Source organism: Ranitomeya variabilis, chromosome 6 (genome assembly GCF_051348905.1).
Source record: "Ranitomeya variabilis isolate aRanVar5 chromosome 6, aRanVar5.hap1, whole genome shotgun sequence".
Taxonomy (NCBI): Eukaryota; Metazoa; Chordata; class Amphibia; order Anura; family Dendrobatidae; genus Ranitomeya; species Ranitomeya variabilis.
The window spans coordinates 134271123-134291591 of NC_135237.1; the positions used below are offsets into that span (position 1 = coordinate 134271123).

Genomic DNA, 20469 nt, shown 5'->3' on the forward strand with positions numbered 1-20469 from the left:
TCCTACTGATCCAAAGCCAAACCAAAGCCTTTGCCCTCCTGTCAGCAACCCATTCACAAATCATGTATTCCAGCCCAGGAAATAATGGTTGTCGACCTGATCCATACTTGCGCTTTTCAGCATTTCCCTTGTTCACCTGTTGACTAACAGGTTGGATGTTGGATGGCTAACATCTTGTCTTTGCTGTAATCGGCAAACATTTTGCCCTGGGAGTCCTCAACAATTCCTTTCTAGTACTTGATGGAATAGCTCTTTCTTTTTGAACTCATGTTGTCTGGGGCTCAAAATAACAGTATGGTATGTTTTTTGTTCATCTATTTACAAACGGTACTGTACGTAGTAAAAGTTGGATAGATCCTAGACCAAGAGAAGCAGACACTCACAAAATAACCACGAGACCCAAAACATTAAGGGTTTGCAAGTGCCAGGCTCTTACACACAGACTGGGCTGTCCTGCTGCGTCACTCCTGTCACTGGCGCGTTACATGCTATCAGGTCCCGTGGTGTTCCAGCTGCTCTCTTCCGTGTTTCACCTCAGCAGAATTTAGCGGTTGGCTCCCCTTGGTGATCCAGAAGCATCTATCTATATAATTGTCTAAGGTCCACTTCCGTCTGTTTGTCTGTCTGTTTCTCTGTCACAGCGACAGCCACAGTCTGGCCGCGAATTGGCCCCTCCCTACTCCCCTCCAGTCAGTGCCCCCTCCATTCTCCCCTCCAGTCAGTGCCCTCAGAAGTCCGTTAAATGGACTGCGTTACACCGCGGCATAATGCGGTGTAACGCAGTCCGTTAACGGTGCCATTAACCCTGTGTGACCAACGTTTTACTATTGATGCTTCCTATGCAGCATCAATAGTAAAAACATATAATGTTAATAATAATAATAATAAAAAAAAAATCATTATATTCTCACCTTCCGTCGTCCGTGCCAGCCTTTACCACTCCTCGCAATGCCCCGGTCCCAAGAATGCATTGCAACAACGACCCGTGATGACGTAGCAGTCTCGCTAGATCGCTACATCATCACGTGCTATTGCCGCAAGGCATTACTGGGAACGGAGCGTCGCAACGTGCATCGCTAAAGGCCTGGGCTGGATCCCGGGACCGCCGGAAGGTGAGTATATACCTATTTTTTATTTTAATTCCTTTTTTTAACAGGGATATGGTGCCCACATTGCTATATACTAGGTGGGCTGTGTTATATACTACGTGGGCTATGCCCACCATGCGGGAAGTAAGCGGATCATGTGTGGATGGTACCCAGGGTGGAGGAGAGAAGACTCTTCTCCACGGACTGTGCACCATATAATTGTTAAAAAAAAAGAATTAAAATAAAAAATCGTGATATACTCACCTTCCGATGGCTCCTGGAGTCCTCCTGCCTCCTGCTGTGTGCGAGGAACCTGCGATGATGTCGCAGTCACGTGACCATGATGTCATCCCAGGTCCTTCGCACACAGCATCCCAGCCGCTGCGTGCACCGCTGAGGAGATCAGGTGAAGTCGGAAGGTGAGAATAACTATGTTTTAATTTTTTTCATTATTTTTAACATTAGACCTTTTTACTATTGATGCTGCATAGGCAGCATCAATAGTAAAAAGTTGGTCACACTTGTCAAACACTATGTTTGACGAGTGTGACCAACCTGTCAATCAGTTTTCCAAGCGATGCTACAGATCGCTTGGAAAACGCTAGCATTCTGCAAGCTAAGTGCGCTTGCAAAACGCTAGTGTTTAGCGGGAATATGCATGCCAATTCCGCATGCGATATACCCGCGGCAGGAGTTGCGGAATTGCCGCTGAAATTTCCGTGGCAATTCCGCAGCGTGTGCACTTAGTCTAAACAGCGTAATGAGAAAAAAAATCAAAACGTCAGAATTAAGTTTTTTGGCCGCTGCAACATTGCAATAAAAGTTAAAGAGAGGTGATCAAAATATCCTATGTACCCTAAAATGGTATCAACAAAAACGTCAGCTCAGGACGCAAGAAATAAGCCATTACACAACCCCAGATGCTGAAAAATGTAAACTTTACAGGTCTCGGTCACAAGCAACATGATCTAGGCAAATTAATCTGTAATGAATGCTCATTACATTTTGGTAAAAACTTTTTGTTCAAAAGTATTTTTCTAAATAATTAGTATATGTATTACATTGTATTATTATTATGGTAATTATTGCCTTTTTTTTTTTTAAACATAATAGACATACACATTGCCTATAGCCCTTAAACAAATCTGCATTTTAGCAGGACAACGTCTTGCTAGCCTAAATGTCCCTTCTACCACCAATATGGCAGATGTTTATATTTATACCACCTGCTTTGCTGCTGGCTGCCGTTAAGCCTGGGCGTCTCTTGGCACTGATTAGCTGTCAGAATTGTAATTTTCATGTGCATATTAAATCAACATTTGCCTCTGAGGTCACAGCTTAATTACTGGCTTTGAAAGTGACTTTAAAGGAAAGCAGATAATCTTTCCAACTGCTCAGAACGTTTAGAAAAAGAACACTCTGAAACCCTAATATTAAGAACCAGCATAATTTGTATGATTTACATCTAAGTATATCCATATATTAGTTATTGGCATGATATGGTTTATTTCCACTCCAGTCACTTTCAACTTTCCATTTCAATAGTTGCCCTGCCTCGTATTTCAGCTCATTTTATTCCGTGGTCATGGCATTAATCTGATTGGAAGACACATGTTGCAGGAATATCTCCAGTTATTTTAACGCCATAATAAAAACAAAGTGATTAATTTTAGTAAGGTAGCATACCCCTAACAACCGCATAAGAGTGTATTTTTTTTAATAAGTCAATGGCTTTGTAAGAGAAGGAGGCATGATGACTTCAATATTCTGCTTCATTAGAGAAGAAATAGTTACAACTAGAATAGAGCAAAAAGATTCTGCAGACCCTGGTCCAGTGGACACTTTGGTAGTGGCTGTCAGACCTCAGCACTTCAAATCTCATACTATCGACATTATTCCCATTGCATCTTATGTTAATTAGGAACCCGCAACATCGCGTTGCAATGTAATGCCAACGGCAGATAGTGGGATGCTAACCCTGTGGGCCACTGACCCCTAACCAGGATCCTGTAAATCACTGTCATGAATTCTAGTCACAACTTTTTAGATGTATCAAAAATAGTGCCAATGAAAACTGCAATTGTAACCCTTAGCTAATAATCAGATTCTTGATTTCATTTTGAGAGTTTTTTAAATTGTTTTCTTAACTGGTGAAAAAATATTGGATGGAAAATTGAATGGAAATACTGTGTTTTCTCTTTTTAAATCATAATGACTACCCAAAACATCCAAATGACCATGATCAAAAGTTCACATACCCCCATCTCTTAATACAGTGTATTGCCCCCTCTAACATCAATGACAGCTTGAAGTCTTTTGTGGTAGTTGTGGATGAGGTTCTTTATTTTCTCAGATGGTTAAGCTGCCCACTCTTCTTGTTAAAAAGCCTCCAGTTCCTGTAAATTCCTGGGCTGGTTAGTATGAACCGCACACTTGAGATCTCCCCAGAGTAGCTTAAGGATATTGAGGTCAGGAGACTGAGATGGCCACTCCAGAACCTTCACTTTGTTCTGTTGTAGCCAATGACAGGTTGACTTGGTTTTGTGTTTTGGATCATCGGAATATCCAACGAGGTCCCATGCGCAGCTTCCAGTCTGATGATTGCTTGCCTCCAGTATTTGCTGATAACATGCTGCATTCATCTTTACTTCAACTTTGACCAAATCTCCTATGCCTTTGTAGCTCACACATCCCCAAAACATCATTGATCCTCCTCCGTGCTTTATAGTAGGAATGGTGTTACTTTCATCATAGGCCTTGTTGACCGCTCTCCAAATGTAACGTTTATGGTTGTGGCCAAAAAGTTAAATTTTGGTCTCATCACTCACTCCAAATTACCTTGTTCCGGACATTTTGAGGCTTGTCTCTGTGCTGTTTTGCATATTGTAGGTGAGATAATTTGTGGTATTTGCACAGTAATGGCTTTTTACTGGTGACTCAACCATGCAGCCTATTTTTCTTCAAGTGCCTCCTTATTGTGCATCTTGAAACAGCCACACTGCTAGATTTCAGAGAGTCCAGTATTTCAGCTGATGTTATTTGTGAGTTTTTCTTTGCATCCCGAACAATGTTCCTGGCAGTTGTGGATGCCCCTGATTTTCCATTTGTTAATCACAGTTTGAACGCTGCTGACTGGCATTATCTATTCCTTGGATATCTTTTTGTATCCCTTTCCTGTTTTATACTGTTCAACTACCTCTTCCCGTAGATCCGTTGACAATTCTTTTGCTTTCCCCATGACTCACAATCCAGAACATCAGTGGCTGGATGAAAGATTGAAGAGTCTGGATCCCAGAAACTCACTCAACTTTTATGTACACACACTGATTACAAGCAAACAGGTCACATGTGAGGATGTTACCTTTAGTAGCCATTCAAACCCATTCGTGTCAACTTCTGTGCATGTTATCAGGCCAAAATCATCAGGGTATGTGTACTTTTGATCAGAGTCATTTGGATGTTTTGGGTTGTCATTATGATGTAAAAAGAGAAAACACAGTATTGTAAAGGGACTCTGTCACCTGAATTTGGAGGGAACAATTTTCAGTCATATGGGACGGGTTTTCGGGTGTTTGATTCACCCTTTCCTTACCCGCTGGCTGCATGCTGGCTGCAATATTGGATTGAAGTTCATTCTCATTGAAGATTGCCTTGTGCGGCATGTACTACGGAGGACAGAGAATGAACTTCAATCCAATATTGCAGCCAGCATGCAGCCAGCGGGTAAGGAAAGGGTGAATCAAACACCCGAAAACCCCGCCCATATGCCTGAAAATTGTTCCCTCCAAATTCAGGTGACAGAGTCCCTTTAACAATTAATGGCTTCACCCAACCACTAACCATGAGTAGAGAAAAACTTTTGATGTTATCACTCATTCTCTGAAAAAGGCCAAGAAAGCAAAAATTCTGCCAGGGTATGTAAACTTTTGAGCATAACTGTAGCTAAAATCATGATCTCCTTTGAAAGTCATCCATAGGCTGACTTTCACAAGATGATCATAATGACAGGTATTGGGGTCTTCACTGCTTTTTATAAAGTTTATATAAAGTGGTAAATCCTACTACTTCTGTTATTCAGTCCTTATATCTTGAACAACAGCTCCCAAAACAATATGATGCTCCCACAGTCTCGACACTCAGTATTTTGTCCCAACATAGTATGATATCACCACACAGACCCTAAAACAGTAAGATGCCCCCAAACATTATGGTCTCCACTCAGAGCCCCTTACACAGTATTATGTATCCACACAGCCTCAATAAACAGTGTTATGTACCCACACAGCCACCTACACAGTATGATGTCTCCACACAGCCTCCCTACACAGTAGTATATCTCTTACAGTCCCCACACAAAATATGATGTTCCCACAGAGCCCCATTACACAGCCCCCTTACACAGTATAATGTTGCCACACAGCCACCTGGCACAGTGTAATGTCCCAACACTGCCACTTACACAGTATTATGTCCCTACACAGCCCAAATGCACAATGATGTCCCTGCATGGTAGCCTTACAGAGTATTATGTTCCCACACAGCCCCTATTCAGAATGATGTCCCCTCACAGCTCCCTTTCACAGTATTATGTCCCCATACAGCCCCCTCACATAGTTTTATGTCCCCACACAGCCCCCATTCAGAAATATGTTCCTACTGAACCCCTATGCGCAGTATGATGTTCCCCAAGTAGTGCTCATGCGCAGTATGATGTCTCCCACACAATCCCATGTGCGCTATGATGTTCCCAACAGCCCCCATGTGCAATATGATGTCCCCCACACACCCTGCATGTGCAATATGATGTCTCCCACAAATACTGCATGCGCTATATTATATACCCCACAAATCTCCCATGTGCAGTATGTTCTTACACAGCCCCATGCGCAATATGATGTCTCCCATAAATCTTTCATGTGCAGTATGATATCCACCATAAATCTCCCATGTGCAGTATAATGTTCTCACAAAGCCCTCATGCGCAGTATGATGTCCCCCCTTTGCACAATACAATGTCCCCACACAGCCACCTTAAACAGTATTATTGTAACGCCCACAGGGCGTGGGGAAATATAGTGGACTCACTAGACCACTGATGAAGCAGTGGTAGCTGTATACCCGGTACACAAGAGACAGGAGAATGTGCTTCCAAAAAGCAAAGGTATTTATTTAAATGAAAAACAAACAGAAAGAGGTGCCTGAGAGAAGAACCCTCTGGACCACAACACAGAACCATGTAGTGGAGAACCGGGCAAGGTGTACCCTATACAGGGATTCCCCCGTCACAACACCAGATGGCCAAAATGCCGCAGTACCCGGACCAGAGGGACGACCCGTACAGACCGTATAAACAAGATAATGGAACTCAGGCTCAGTCAATGAAGAGGATCCTGGAAGCTCTGTGAAGTTTTTGGAAAGGCTGATCCAGCCGGCAGCCAAATCTGGATGGTTCAGTGAGGAGCAGCTTAGCCAGCCTGGAGTGGAAACCGGAGAGTCCAGGAGGATCCAGAATAGAGAACTGCCAGCGGAGGATACTGAGGAGACAGAGGGATTAGCAACCAAAATTAAAACTATACAGAGCAGAGCACAGCAGAGTGTGGCCTGAGCAGAAGGCCACAAACAATGGAATGAACACATTGCCCAAGCACCTCCCTTAAGGGGAGGGTGCTTTTTATACACAGAGCATCACAACACAGACAGCCCTAATAGCGAACAGGTGTCCTGCTGTTTCAAGTATGTGCAGGAAGCAGGGCGCGGCTCCTAAGAGCATTTCCAGGAGACCTGCCAAGAGGATGCAGGTTCCTAGCAGAGAAAGAAGCCGCTGATCGTCTGGAGCCACGGACAGGGTGAGTAAGGCTGTGTGATAGGCGCCGGTCTCCCTGCACAGCGGAGACTGGGCCTGCGGCTGAGGGCATGACAATTATGTCCCCACACAGCTGCAATGCAGAATGATGTCCCTTCACAGTAGCCTTACACAGTATTATGTCCTCACACAGCCCCATGCAGAATGAAGTCCCCACGCAGCTCCATTACACAGTATTATGTCACCACACAGCCCCCTCACATAGTATTATGTCCCCAAAGAATACCATGCAGAATTTTGTCCCTACAAAGTCCCTATGTGCAGTATGATGGTCCCCACATAGTACCCATGATATCTTCCACACAGCCCCATGTGCAATATGATGTCCCCTACACAGTCTGCATGCACGATATGATGTCCCCCACAAAGCCCCCATGTGCAGTATGATGTCCCCTGCACAGCCCTCATGCACAGTATGATGCATCCCACACAACCTTATGGGCAGTAATGAAATGACATCACCATAAACTGGGGAAGGTGACTAAATCACAAGAAAAAAGAAGTGAGTAGAAATGGGGTGGAGGGACACGGTGCTAACATATTAGCTCTACAGCTGATAGTAACCCCATTATTTCTGCTAATACTAACTCAATTTTTTATTGTACCACTTCGTGCTGCACTTATATTCCACATTACATGTATGGTTCATGAGAAATTGAGTTTACTGTATTGACATACAAGCGCAATTTCTATGTCTTGCACTCCTTGGTTGTGTGGCTTTATTATACCAACCATCAGGCACTTACCACAGTCCCTGTTCTATGAGGCACCTTTGTTTTAATGTTTTTATCCTATTTATTGATGTATTTAATATAAATGTAATATATATACAGTATATATATATATAAGTTAAAATTGGAACAGCATCCAATATTACCACAGTTGTCGTGCAGCTCTTTCCAAACCAATGATCCAATGGCTTCCAATAATAAGAGTAAAAAAGGAAAACAGCACAAAAAAATGTGCATGGCAACATTTCGCATATGGTAACCTTTTTCAAGCCACTTTTTTCATTTTTTTGTGCTGTCTTCCTTTTTTACTTATATATATATATATATATATATATATATATATATATATATATATATATATATATATATATATATACACTCACTGGCCACTTTATTAGGTACACCTGTCCAACTTCTTGTTAACACTTAATTTCTAATCAGCCAATCACATGGCGGCAACTCAGTGCATTTAGGCATGTAGACATGGTCAAGACAATCTCCTGCAGTTCAAACCGAGCATCAGTATGGGGAAGAAAGGTGATTTGAGTGCCTTTGAACGTGGCATGGTTGTTGGTGCCAGAAGGGCTGGTCTGAGTATTTCAGAAACTGCTGATCTACTGGGATTTTCACGCACAACCATCTCTAGGGTTTACAGAGAATGGTCCGAAAAAGAAAAAAAATCCAGTGAGCGGCAGTTCTGTGGGCGGAAATGCCTTGTTGATGCCAGAGGTCAGAGGAGAATGTGCAGACTGGTTCGAGCTGATAGAAAGGCAACAGTGACTCAAATCGCCACCCGTTACAACCAAGGTAGGCCTAAGAGCATCTCTGAACGCACAGTGCGTCGAACTTTGAGGCAGATGGGCTACAGCAGCAGAAGACCACACCGGGTACCACTCCTTTCAGCTAAGAACAGGAAACTGAGGCTACAATTTGTACAAGCTCATCGAAATTGGACAGTAGAAGATTGGAAAAACGTTGCTTGGTCTGATGAGTCTCGATTTCTGCTGCGACATTCGGATGGTAGGGTCAGAATTTGGCGTAAACAACATGAAAGCATGGATCCATCCTGCCTTGTATGGAGCATCTTTGGGATGTGCAGCCGACAAATCTGCGGCAACTGTGTGATGCCATCATGTCAATATGGACCAAAATCTCTGAGGAATGCTTCCAGCACCTTGTTGAATCTATGCCACGAAGAATTGAGGCAGTTCTGAAGGCAAAAGGGGGTCCAACCCGTTGCTAGCATGGTGTACCTAATAAAGTGGCCGGTGAGTGTATATATGTATATATATATATATATATATATATATATATATATATATATATATATATATACAGTACAGACCAAAAGTTTGGATACACCTTCTCATTTAAAGTTTTTCATGACTAGGAAAGTTGTATATTCACACTGAAGGCATCAAAACTATGAATTAACACATGAGGAATTATATACTTAACAAAAAAGTGTGAACCAACTGAAATTATGTCTTATACTAGATGGTGGCCTGATTCTAACGCATCGGGTATTCTAGAATATGTATGTAGTTTATTTATGAAGATTTAAGAATAATGCAATGAATACACAGGATTCGGCCGGCCGGCACGTAGCATATAACACAGCCATGTAGTATATTGCACAGCCCACATAGCATATAACACAGCCCACGTAGTATATAACACAGCCCACGTAGTATATAGTACAGGCCACGCAGTATATAACACAGCCCACGCAGTATATAGCGCAGCCACGTAGTATGCAACACAGCCACATAATATATAGCACAGCCACATAGCATATAACACAGCCCACATAGTATATAACACAGCCCACGTAGTATATAGCACAGCCACGTAGTATATTGCACAGCCACGTAGTATATAGCACAGCCCACATAGTATATAGCACAGCCCACATAGTATATAACACAGCCCACGTAGTATATAACACAGCCCACGTAGTATATAGCACAGGCCACGCAGTATATAACACAGCCCACGCAGTATATAGCACAGTCACGTAGTATATAACACAGCCCACATATTATATAGCACAGGCCACGCAGTATATAACACAGCCCACGCAGTATATAGCACAGTCATGTAGTATATAACACAGCCCACGTAGTATATAACACAGCCCACATAGTATATAACACAGCCCACGTAGTATATAGCACGGCCCACATAGTATATTGCACAGCATTTGCTTATTGTGGCTGCACATTCCCTGTTTACATCGGGAGACGCGCAGACAGCCATTACTTTTTAGACTGCATGTATAGCGGGACTAATATCTATACCCGTGTGAATGAGGATGCCTCATGATTAAAAAAAGAATTAAAATAAAAATAGTTATATACTCACCTTCCGGCAGCCCCCGGATCCAGCCCAGGCCTTTAGCGATGCTCCCGCCAGGTCCGTTCCCAGTGATGCTTTGCGGCAATAACCCATGATGATGTAGCGGTCTTGCGAGACCTCTATGTCATCTAGGGTCATTACAGCAAAGCATTACTGGGACCGGAGCATCGCAAGGAGCGGGAAAAGCTGCCGGGGACGCCGGAAGGTGAGAATATGACGATTTATTATTTTTTAAATTATTTTTAACATTAGATCTTTTTACTATTGATGCTGCATAGGCAGCATCAATACTAAAAAGTGAAGCGGTGTTTAAATCCCGCCCCAATATCACTGATTGCTCGTGGCCGGCCGGGTGCGACCAATCAGCGTTGTGGGATTTCCGCTACAGACAAACAGATGGAAGTGGACCTTAGACAATTATATATATAGATTCTAGGTTCTTCAAAGTAGCCACCTTTTGCTTTGATGACTGCTTTGCACACTCTTGGCATTCTCTTGATGAGCTTCAAGAGGTAGTCACCAGGAATGGTTTTCACTTCACAGGTGTGCCCTGTCAGGTTTAATAAGTGGGATTTCTTGCCTTATAAATGGGGTTGGGACCATCAGTTGTGTTGTGCAGAAGTCTGGTGGATACACAGCTGATAGTCCTACTGAATAGACTGTTAGAATTTGTATTATGGCAAGAAAAAAGCAGCTAAGTAAAGAAAAACGAGTGGCCATCATTGCTTTAAGAAATGAATGTCAGTCAGTCCAAAAAATTGGGAAAACTTTGAAAGTGTCCCCAAGTGCAGTGGCAAAAACCATCAAGCGCTACAAAGAAACTGGCTCACAGTAGGACCGCCCCAGGAAAGGAAGACCAAGAGTCACCTCTGCTTCTGAGGATAAGTTTATCAAAGTCACCAGCCTCAGAAATCGCAGGTTAACAGCAGTTCAGATTAGAGACCAGGTCAATGCCACACAGAGTTCTAGCAGCAGACACATATCTACAACAACTGTTAAGAGGTGACTTTGTGCAGCAGGCCTTCATGGTAAAATAGCTGCTAGGAAACCACTGCTAAGGACAGGCAACAAGCAGAAAAGACTTGTTTGGGCTAAAGAACCCAAGGAATGGACATTAGACCAGTGGAAATCTGTGCTTTGGTCTGATGAGTCCAAATTTGAGATCTTTGGTTCCAACCACCGTGTCTTTGTGCGATGCAGAAAAGGTGAACGGATGGACTCTACATGCCTGGTTCCCACCGTGAAGCATGGAGGAGGAGGTGTGATGGTGTGGTGGTGCTTTGCTGGTGACACTGTTGGGATTTATTCAAAATTGAAGGCATACTGAACCAGCATGGCTACCACAGCATCTTGCAGCGGCATGCTATTCCATCCGGTTTGCATCATTTATTTTTCAACAGGACAATGAACCCAAACACACTTCCGGGCTATGTCAGGGCTATTTGACCAAGAAGGAGAGTGATGGGGTGCTACGCCAGATGACCTGGCCTCCACAGTCACCAGACCTGAACCCAATCGAGATGTTTTGGGGTGAGCTGGACTGCGGAGTGAAGGCAAAAGGGCCAACAATTGCTAAGCATCTCTGGGAACTCCTTCAAGATTGTTGGAAGACCATTCCCGGTGACTACCTCTTGAAGCTCATCAAGAGAATGCCAAGAGTGTGCAAAGCAGTCATCAAAGCAAAAGGTGGCTACTTTGAAGAACCTAGAATATAAGACATAATTTCAGTTGTTTCACACTTTTTCGTTAAGTATATAATTCCACATGTGCTAATTCATAGTTTTGATGCCTTCAGTGTGAATGTACAATTTTCATAGTCATGAAAATACAGAAAAATCTTTAAATGAGAAGGTGTGTCCAAACTTTTGGTCTGTACTGTATATATAGTTCTTGGATTTTGGAATTAACTTCTTTTTTCCTGGGATTTTGTCACCTTCCCTGTTTTTTGGTGATATACGTTATGTTGGAAGTGCTATCCTTAATTGTCGAGCAACATCACAAGGGACATTTAGTGTATGTATTCCAACCTCAACCCGTAATTGCGCTTGCTGCGCTCTCAGATGCACAGACCCAATGGTGGAAGAGGAAGCTATCAGTTCCCTGATCCATCATTGATTTCACTGGTATTTGTATTGTAACCCAAGAGTACAGACAGCAGTGAAAGTGAGACACTGAGCATGTGGTGCGGGACGCCTGTGCATAAAGGCCTCTGGTTGACTCGGTCTTCAGGCTGCACGAGAACAGCCAATGGACCACATATGACTTGCAGGCTGCACTTTGTCCACATCTGCTCTATGAAATCGTTTATTTGAGATGACCAAAATATCTGTTCTAAAGAGATTTAAAGAGAATGTAAAAAAAACAAGGTCAAGTACACCAGTAGTATTAAAGTAATATTTTTTGTTGCACATTTATCCTGTGGTTAGCATCAAATAAACTTATGCAATAAAAACACTATGTGTAGTCACACTCCAATAAATAAATGCAAAAATATCACCATAACTAATAATAATAGTACTAATAAACATAGTGATAGTAATATATTTGCTTTTATTTATTGTAGTGTGCCTATTGAATGTTTTATTGTATCAAGTTATTTGATTACAGTAGTTGTCCTCTACTCTGACAATGCTTTCTGAATCCCTATATTTCCCCCCCAATAAAATAACAACACTTTTGCACATCTCAGGTGATGGCGCCATTCCAGCAGTGTTACCACTGGCTCCCCTGGGGCTCACATGACATCGTTATGCCACATGATCCCTGCAGCCAATCAGTGCTGGCTTCACTCTCCTCTCCTATGGGCATCTGGAGAAAGGGAGAGAACAGCATCAGCTCTCACTTCCTTTCGATGTCTTGATTTGTCCAAAGGAGGGGAGAGTGAAGCCAGCGCTGATTGGGGGGAAATATATGGATTCAGAAATGGTTATCCAAGTAGTGGACAACCCCTTTAAATAGAATGTATTGCTTTATTTTTAACTAATTCATAATTTATCCTGCATGTTGGCTATGTGGACACATTTGTTAAACCAAGATGATTTTCCTTACAGACAGAAATGATTAGTTGTCCTTGCATCCTCTGCTGTCTAATTTCATGTCTTTGTTGTCCATAGCATATGCTCATTATCTAAGTACAATCTGTTTCTTTGTGTCCCTGGGGAATGAAATATCTTGATGATTCTGGACATTAGATGCATAATTCTTTTTTTATATGATTGGTGATCTGCATTTACCTTTTTCCTCTATAGTACATCAAATCTATCTTCGCTGCCAACTGTTCTTGGCTTGTTTAGTGACCGTAGTTACTTACTGAAAGACAACATAATTTGCCTAAGGTATGCTAAGGGCAGAACGAGAATTCTTAAGGGCTTTACCCGCTGAGCTCTGCCAAATGTCAATGAAACTGCTTCTTATATAAGTACTAGCTTGAACAATTTATAGGCGCTATGTTATGTGTTTTGCTTGTGTATACATTGGTTGCTTGTTGCCATCCATATTATAATATGTCTCCATTACTTAAAACATAATCCAATGCTCGCCATCTCTACATTTCAAAAACTTTACTTCTATGTATAGCCGAATGGCACAAATCCAGGACTGAGATATGTTCATTTCACTTGCAGATGCAGCCTGTCTTAAAATAAAAAACATCAGAAAGATATCCTGATGCAGAAATGTGTACTTGAACACAAAACTACACAAATTCAATGGCTTTTGTTGTATTAAAAGTCATAAAACTGAACATTCTGCATTGTGATATCTTTCTGTTGTGATGGTTTAAGAAAGGCTACATGTGCATTCCTACAGATATTCAGTTTTTCAAAAGGGTATTGTAGTCAAGTTGCATGCTCCCTATTTTCCTTACTTCAGAGTCGCTGGCAGGGCTGGCTCTCATCCTCGAGTGAGAGTTCTGGTGAAAAGTAGAACTGTAGATATGTAGAACTAAAGCGCTCAGCACAAGTTGTGCTGTAACACATTCAGCCAAAGTGGTTTGTTATAAAGAATATTACTGTTATCACTATATTTACTTATAAAGATAACAAGGCATTTGAAAAGTGCCTGCTCGGCTCTGGACAGCAAGAGCAGAAAGCCAAGATTAACAGGCCTGCTTTGAAAACTGGTGATTTATAGCTGCATCTCTTCAGAAGATGAGAGGGAGAGGAAGGTGATAACCGCTAACTATTGTATAGCAATCAATGGTCTCTTGAGAGCGGACTATTATATTAAGAGTTAACCCCTCTCCTGGAATGTAACTACTGCGCACTCCATGGAAACCAGCTGCACACTATAAAAGATAAAACCTGTAATTGCAGGAGAATTAGAGCAGATAAATTAGAAAGTCAAATGCAAACTTGCTTATTTTTATACTGTCTAACTATTTAAAGAAATTTAAGAACTTGAGAATAACCTTTTAAGTACCGTAATATTTTCATTTCAATTTTTTTTTATTCATTAAATAATGAATAATTGTATCTCAATTTGAATGTCAGTGTATTAAAGAGTAAAATTGAAAATAAATTTAATTGTAAAACATTTTGATTATGCTGTAAAGTACCAATTACCAGGTGTCTCTCTCCTCTAGAAATAGATCATAAGAAGTGGGGGCAGAACTTTGCTCCTTCTACTCAAGAACTACAGTACTCAGAGCAGGTAGAAACTGGGGCTCCCTCTTTCATGCACTGCCTATGCGCCGTCTTCTGTCCCTCCTCTTCTTGATTGTTGCACTGCCCACAATATTTTCTCCCCATATAGTAATTAGTAAAATTTATGTCCTCTTCTTCCTCCAGCTCTGCTGCACCACAGGGCTGCCACTAGGAATTTCGGGGCCCCATACTGGCAAAACTTTCTGGGCCCCCTGAGACTCCGCCCAGGCTCCACCCCTCCAACTGTCCACAACCTCACCTCTCTCTCTCTTGGAAAAACTCCACTTCTCACCAATCGCACATTAACAGTTCCCATCACCAGATCACACATATAGCCGGCAGCTTTTGTTTTGGCCAAAAGATTTTTTTAAGCTGCCACCATGGCAAGGTAGACTCTTTTAGCTCAGCTCTACTCTACTCTATCCTATTAATCATTTGGTAAAGTATCCAATACAATTTAGGTATATTTTTATTTATTTTACAATTTTTAAAATGACCAATAATATCATATACAAGGGACAAATACCACCGCACCATGACCAGACACCATATTACCACCACATGGAGACCTATAATACCACATACAAGGAGCAAATACCGCCACACCATGTTTAGACCCCATATTACCACCACAGTGACCGAATAGTATCACATACAAGGGACAAATACCACCGCACCATGTCCAGATCACATATTGCCACCACATGGTGACCAGTAATACCACATACAAAGAACAAATACCACCACACCATGGCCGGACAACATATTACCACCACACAGTGGCTGAATACCACAATACTGACCATTAATAAAATAACACAGTACTAATATCACCATAAGTGCCATTATACAAAGGAGATCTGTACTTGGTATACAGTGTCTGTGTACAGGTAATACAGTGATTATTGGTGAAATTATACACAGGAGCTCTATATATACATAGTATATAGTGTATAACTAATACACTGATCATCACTGGTGATATTATACACAGGAGATCTGTATACAATGTATAGTGTACAGGTAATACAGTGATCCAGGTGACATTATACACAAGAACTCTGTATACAGTACTACTGTACAGGTAATATAGTGATCAACAGTGACATTATACACACGAGCGCTGTATATATTGTACAGGTTATACTGTGATCAATGAAATTATACACAGGAGCTCTGTATGTAGTGTCAGTGTAAAGGTACTACAGTGATCACTGGTGACATTGTACACAGGACCGCTATATGTAGTATACAGTGTATAGTGTCAGTGTACAGGTAACACACTGACTCACAAGTGACATCTCTAGGTGAAGTCCTTCATCTTTGCTTTTCATCTTCATCCAGTACAGACCACCATCACTTTTTCCAGCCAGGGCTCTTCTCTGCAGGAAATAACAGTTAGCTAGAGCACCGCTTGTAAAACACATTACTTAGTTTTTTCCCAACTTCTAAACTATACTAGATGAAGAAAAAAAGGCGACATAGTGTCGCTCTGCACAGTAACAGGACCGCCTCCTGTATTTAAAACAGTATCCTCAAAAAATAAAATAAAAACTTTACTTCAGTAATAATATCTGCCGCCGGGATCAAGCCTGGCTTGAGAAAGGCTCAGTGTGAGCCAAAATGTCGCCCAGACATGTGGGTCTGAATAAAGTTCATCTTTTTTCCACATTGCAAAATATGGAGTGCTGCCTTCATTTCTAATTTTTGTCTGGATTTTGGGCAAGTATTGGACTTTTTGCCTGGGAGTCCTGGCACCCACCAGTATTGTGTTCTGTGTACTAACGGGTTATTAGGACTGACAATATAATACGGATAGCTCTCTTTTGTACACAATAAAATATTAGAATAAGAGAACCGAACCTAAAAATTAAAACCATAATAACATCCATTTTCTGCTTGCTGATGGTTTTCACATATCAGCTGGGTATTTTGTACGGGGTAAATCATATGTAAAAATGTTTGATACGCAGCATGATAATATATTTTGCTTTGATTTGTCTTGTAGGTCTGCCATACAAAGTATGGGAGAAAAATGCTTTGAAAAAGTTTACAATTACCTCCAAAAGGCACGTCAAGATAACACCAGTGAAAAAGAAGTGAAGAAGCATCTGGAGACTCTTGTTTCCAGAGCAAGTGAATGTTTTCTGGTGGACCAGATTCTGTACTTTGAAGAAGAGCTCTCCGCAGCGTCACCAAGACGGGACAAATGCTGATATTAATTACCCCCGGAGGAATAAAGTCACTTACAGGCATGTGTTACTGAGATCCATCTCCACATGCTGCAGATTGGACGGCACATTACAGCTGCACGTCTTGTGCTGTCAAAGATTTTTTCATTCACAAGAGAATTTATGGAAAGGAACATATTGAAATTTCTGACATGTTGCTTTGGATGACTGGATACAACAGTATTACATAATATTACAGATAAATAGTGTGTGTTAGGAAGGTAATGGGGACCTGTCGTGTGTGCAGTAGATTGTCAGAAGTGTACAGTATGTGCAGTATGCTTTGCCGTTGGTTTCTTATTAAAGTGGTTGATGAGAGTAAGAAATGGAGCAAATTTTCTTTTTCTGACAGCACAGCATCTCTCATATCCACAGGCTGCAACAGGTATTGAAGCCAATCCATAAGTACTTTAATTGAGAAGCCCTCCCAATGTGTGTATATGCGCATGTAATGTAGTGTGAGTGTACTAATATACTCACCTACCGCCGCTCTCTCCAGTGTCCTTCGCCGTCATGGTCTGCTTGATACTGATGTCACCGCTCTGCAGACTGGCAGCGGCACACTGTGTTCTGTGTGACCCGGAAGTGACTTGAACAGTGAGAGCCTATGGAGTGTGAGAACGAGGCCCCACAGGCTTTCATTGTAACTCTATGGAGCGGAGAGTGAGAAGGCTAGTGGAAGTGGCGGTGACGTCACTCAGAAGGAGAGAAGAATGGTGCTGAACACCGGAGACAGCCGTGGTGGGTGATTATATTAATATACTCACCCTACATAACATGTATGTACACACATTTACTGCATGAAAAAGTTAGTAGGAGGGCTTCTTTAAATTGAGCTGTTGCACCTGTTACTGTCCACAGCTAAGAGTGGTGCGGTTTCTGAAAACATAGGTCGTTTTCTGAACACCTTTCAGGTACCACTTTGTTTATGTTAAAGTATTTGTATAGAAGTCCCTACAATTCAAAACTTTTACTTAAAGGGAGCCTGTCACCAGTGTTGTCATATGTCAACTAAAATATCACCTTATTCAGCGCTAGTGATGAGCGAACCCGTGGATGTTCGGGTCCAGTGGGTTCGGCCGATCATCCAAAAAAAAGTTTGGTTTGGGTACCAGATTGGTAAACACCCGATGTTCAGGGTACAGACTTCCTGGACAAGTGGTGTTTAGAGTAATCACTAGTCTGAGGTTCAACACTCTATTCTTAAAGGACCACTCTGGTGTTTTATTTTTATGCCCCCCTTTGTTATCAATCAATAGTATGTGTATAATAAGCGCATTGAAATACCTGCCAGTTGCTATATTCTACCGTTTCCAGCGCTGCTCTGGTACTCTTCTGTGTCATATCACATCAGTTATTTCTTGCCATCTCTTATGTTCGTTAGTTCCGCTATGAATGAAATTCTATGAGATGTACATGGACTTACATTGTGAAAGTGACCTCTGTTCTATGCAGAAATGCTATGTGAGCCCACTGGTCACAATTGTGGTCATGTGTTGCAGGAGAGGATCGGTACAATGCTGGAAACGGCAGAAGACTGCAGTATAAGTATTTTAATACACTTATTACACACTCATTACTGATTGGTGACAGGGGAAGGAGCAGTTAAAAAATGCTGGAGTGGTCCTTTAGATGATAAATACTCTTTAACATCCATGAAATGTAGGAAAGTACCAGTGTTCAGTTCATCCTTCATGCTTTAAAAAAATTGTTTGGTTTTCCTTCTTTTTTTTAAACTTTTTAACTTTCTCAATAACTATTGTTTTGAAAATCATTGTTGTCATCATCCATGTTATATTACATATTATGAAAATGTTACAATGTACAGAATTGCTTTCACATTCATGCACCCTGAGGCCCAAGTAGACTAATATTCCTTCTGGAATATTTATGAACTTTGGGTAAAATGTGAATGATCAGACGAGAATAAAATAAATATTATAGTCTCCTGAATATAGTTATGATATTGATAATACAATATGGTCGATGGAGTATCATGTTTCATTACACGTCCCAGTCCATGTAGATGAGGAACTTACTGAGATGCCTCCATAACTTCTCACCCTCAGTGGGACCATTTACACAGGTAGACAAACAGCACTAATAAGCACTGATCAGTGATATGGGAAGGGGCTCTATGTGCATTTGTTCATTTGATCATCAGCCTGTATCTTAAGACCTTAAGGGTATGTGCACACGGTCAGTAATTGGCAGCACGTTGGACGCTGCACATGTCCGCTGCGTCCAAAGCGCTGCCAGCTTTTGAACGCAGGTGATTCCGCATGTGTTCATTGAACTGTGCGGATTCACCACGTCCAATACATTGTACGGGTGACATTTATCAAGCGGAGACTCGTGTTTCCACAAGAAAAATTTACCTGCTGCGGTCTGGAAAGACACGCTGCATGTCCGTCTCCGCAGGTGATCCATGAGCGTTGGTGCACGCATAGTGGACATGGGATTTCTTGAAATCCCATCCACTATGAGGTAACATCTGGCCGGTGCGGGTTGGACGCTATGGAAGTACGCAGCGTCCAACCCGCAGCATTTACTGACCGTGGAAACATACCCTAAGGGTTCAGAAACCATTCCTGGATCAGCCAAATTTTCAATAGTATTTAATAGGTAGAGAAAGGCAAGCTGCTGCCATGCATCTCTCTCAATGCGTATCCTCAAGGAGGACAAAGTGTCTTAACATTTAACATTTAATGCAGAGGTGTCAAACTGCATTCCTCGAGGGCCGCCAACAGGTCATGTTTTCAGGATTTCCTTGTATTGCACAGGTGATAATTTAATCACCTGCACAGAATGATTCCAGCACCTTGTGGAATGCTAAGGAAATCCTGAAAACATGACCTGTTGGTGGCCCTCGAGGAATGCAGTTTGACCCCTTTGATTTAATGTCCATTCTTTCTTTGTAGGCAGTCATTGGGGAACAGCTGGGGTCCCTCTTATATACATTATATTGTCAGGACCACCAACTTGTAGTCAGTCCATTTACGACAATGGTACGGCATAAAAATGTACAGATAAATCTTTTATCACCTTTACGCTTGGCTAAACATATCCCAAGATGTATGACATGATGATAATAAGTCTCATTTTGTGACACTCTGTCACAAGATGTCTATGTTTTATGAGTCTGTTAGGGATGAGCAATTCAATTCATGCTGCCCTGGTCTAGTATTCCATGGCAGCCGGCATCCTCAGCCTGGCATCCTTGGTGCTTCTGGCCCCCTGTACATGCAATTGTTCTTGTGGCTAATATATAATTACTATATTGTTAATTTGTCAGGTTTCTTCTTTCTCTGTTATTTTTTTTAACTTTATATTGATTTGTATACTAAGTGTATATACATTTACACTCACCGGCCACTTTATTAGGTACACCTGTCCAACTTCTTGTTAACACTTAATTTCTAATCAGCCAATCACATGGCGGCAACTCAGTGCATTTAGGCATGTAGACATGGTCAAGACAATCTTCTGCAGTTCAAACCGAGCATCAGTATGGGGAAGAAAGGTGATTTGAGTGCCTTTGAACGTGGCATGGTT

At 41.8% G+C, this 20469-nt stretch overlaps 1 protein-coding gene across 1 annotated transcript in view; it reads left to right on the forward strand.

Moving 5' to 3' along the window:
* Positions 1 to 17042, forward strand: part of NEK11 (NIMA related kinase 11) — a 422928-nt gene extending 405886 nt beyond the window's left edge. Inside the window, exon 16 of the mRNA XM_077269028.1 lies at positions 16692 to 17042. Within this exon, the coding sequence (XP_077125143.1) occupies positions 16692 to 16899 (208 nt within the window). The 3' untranslated portion in view covers positions 16900 to 17042. The remainder of the gene's footprint in view (positions 1 to 16691) is intronic.
* Positions 17043 to 20469: the final 3427 nt, after the last annotated feature.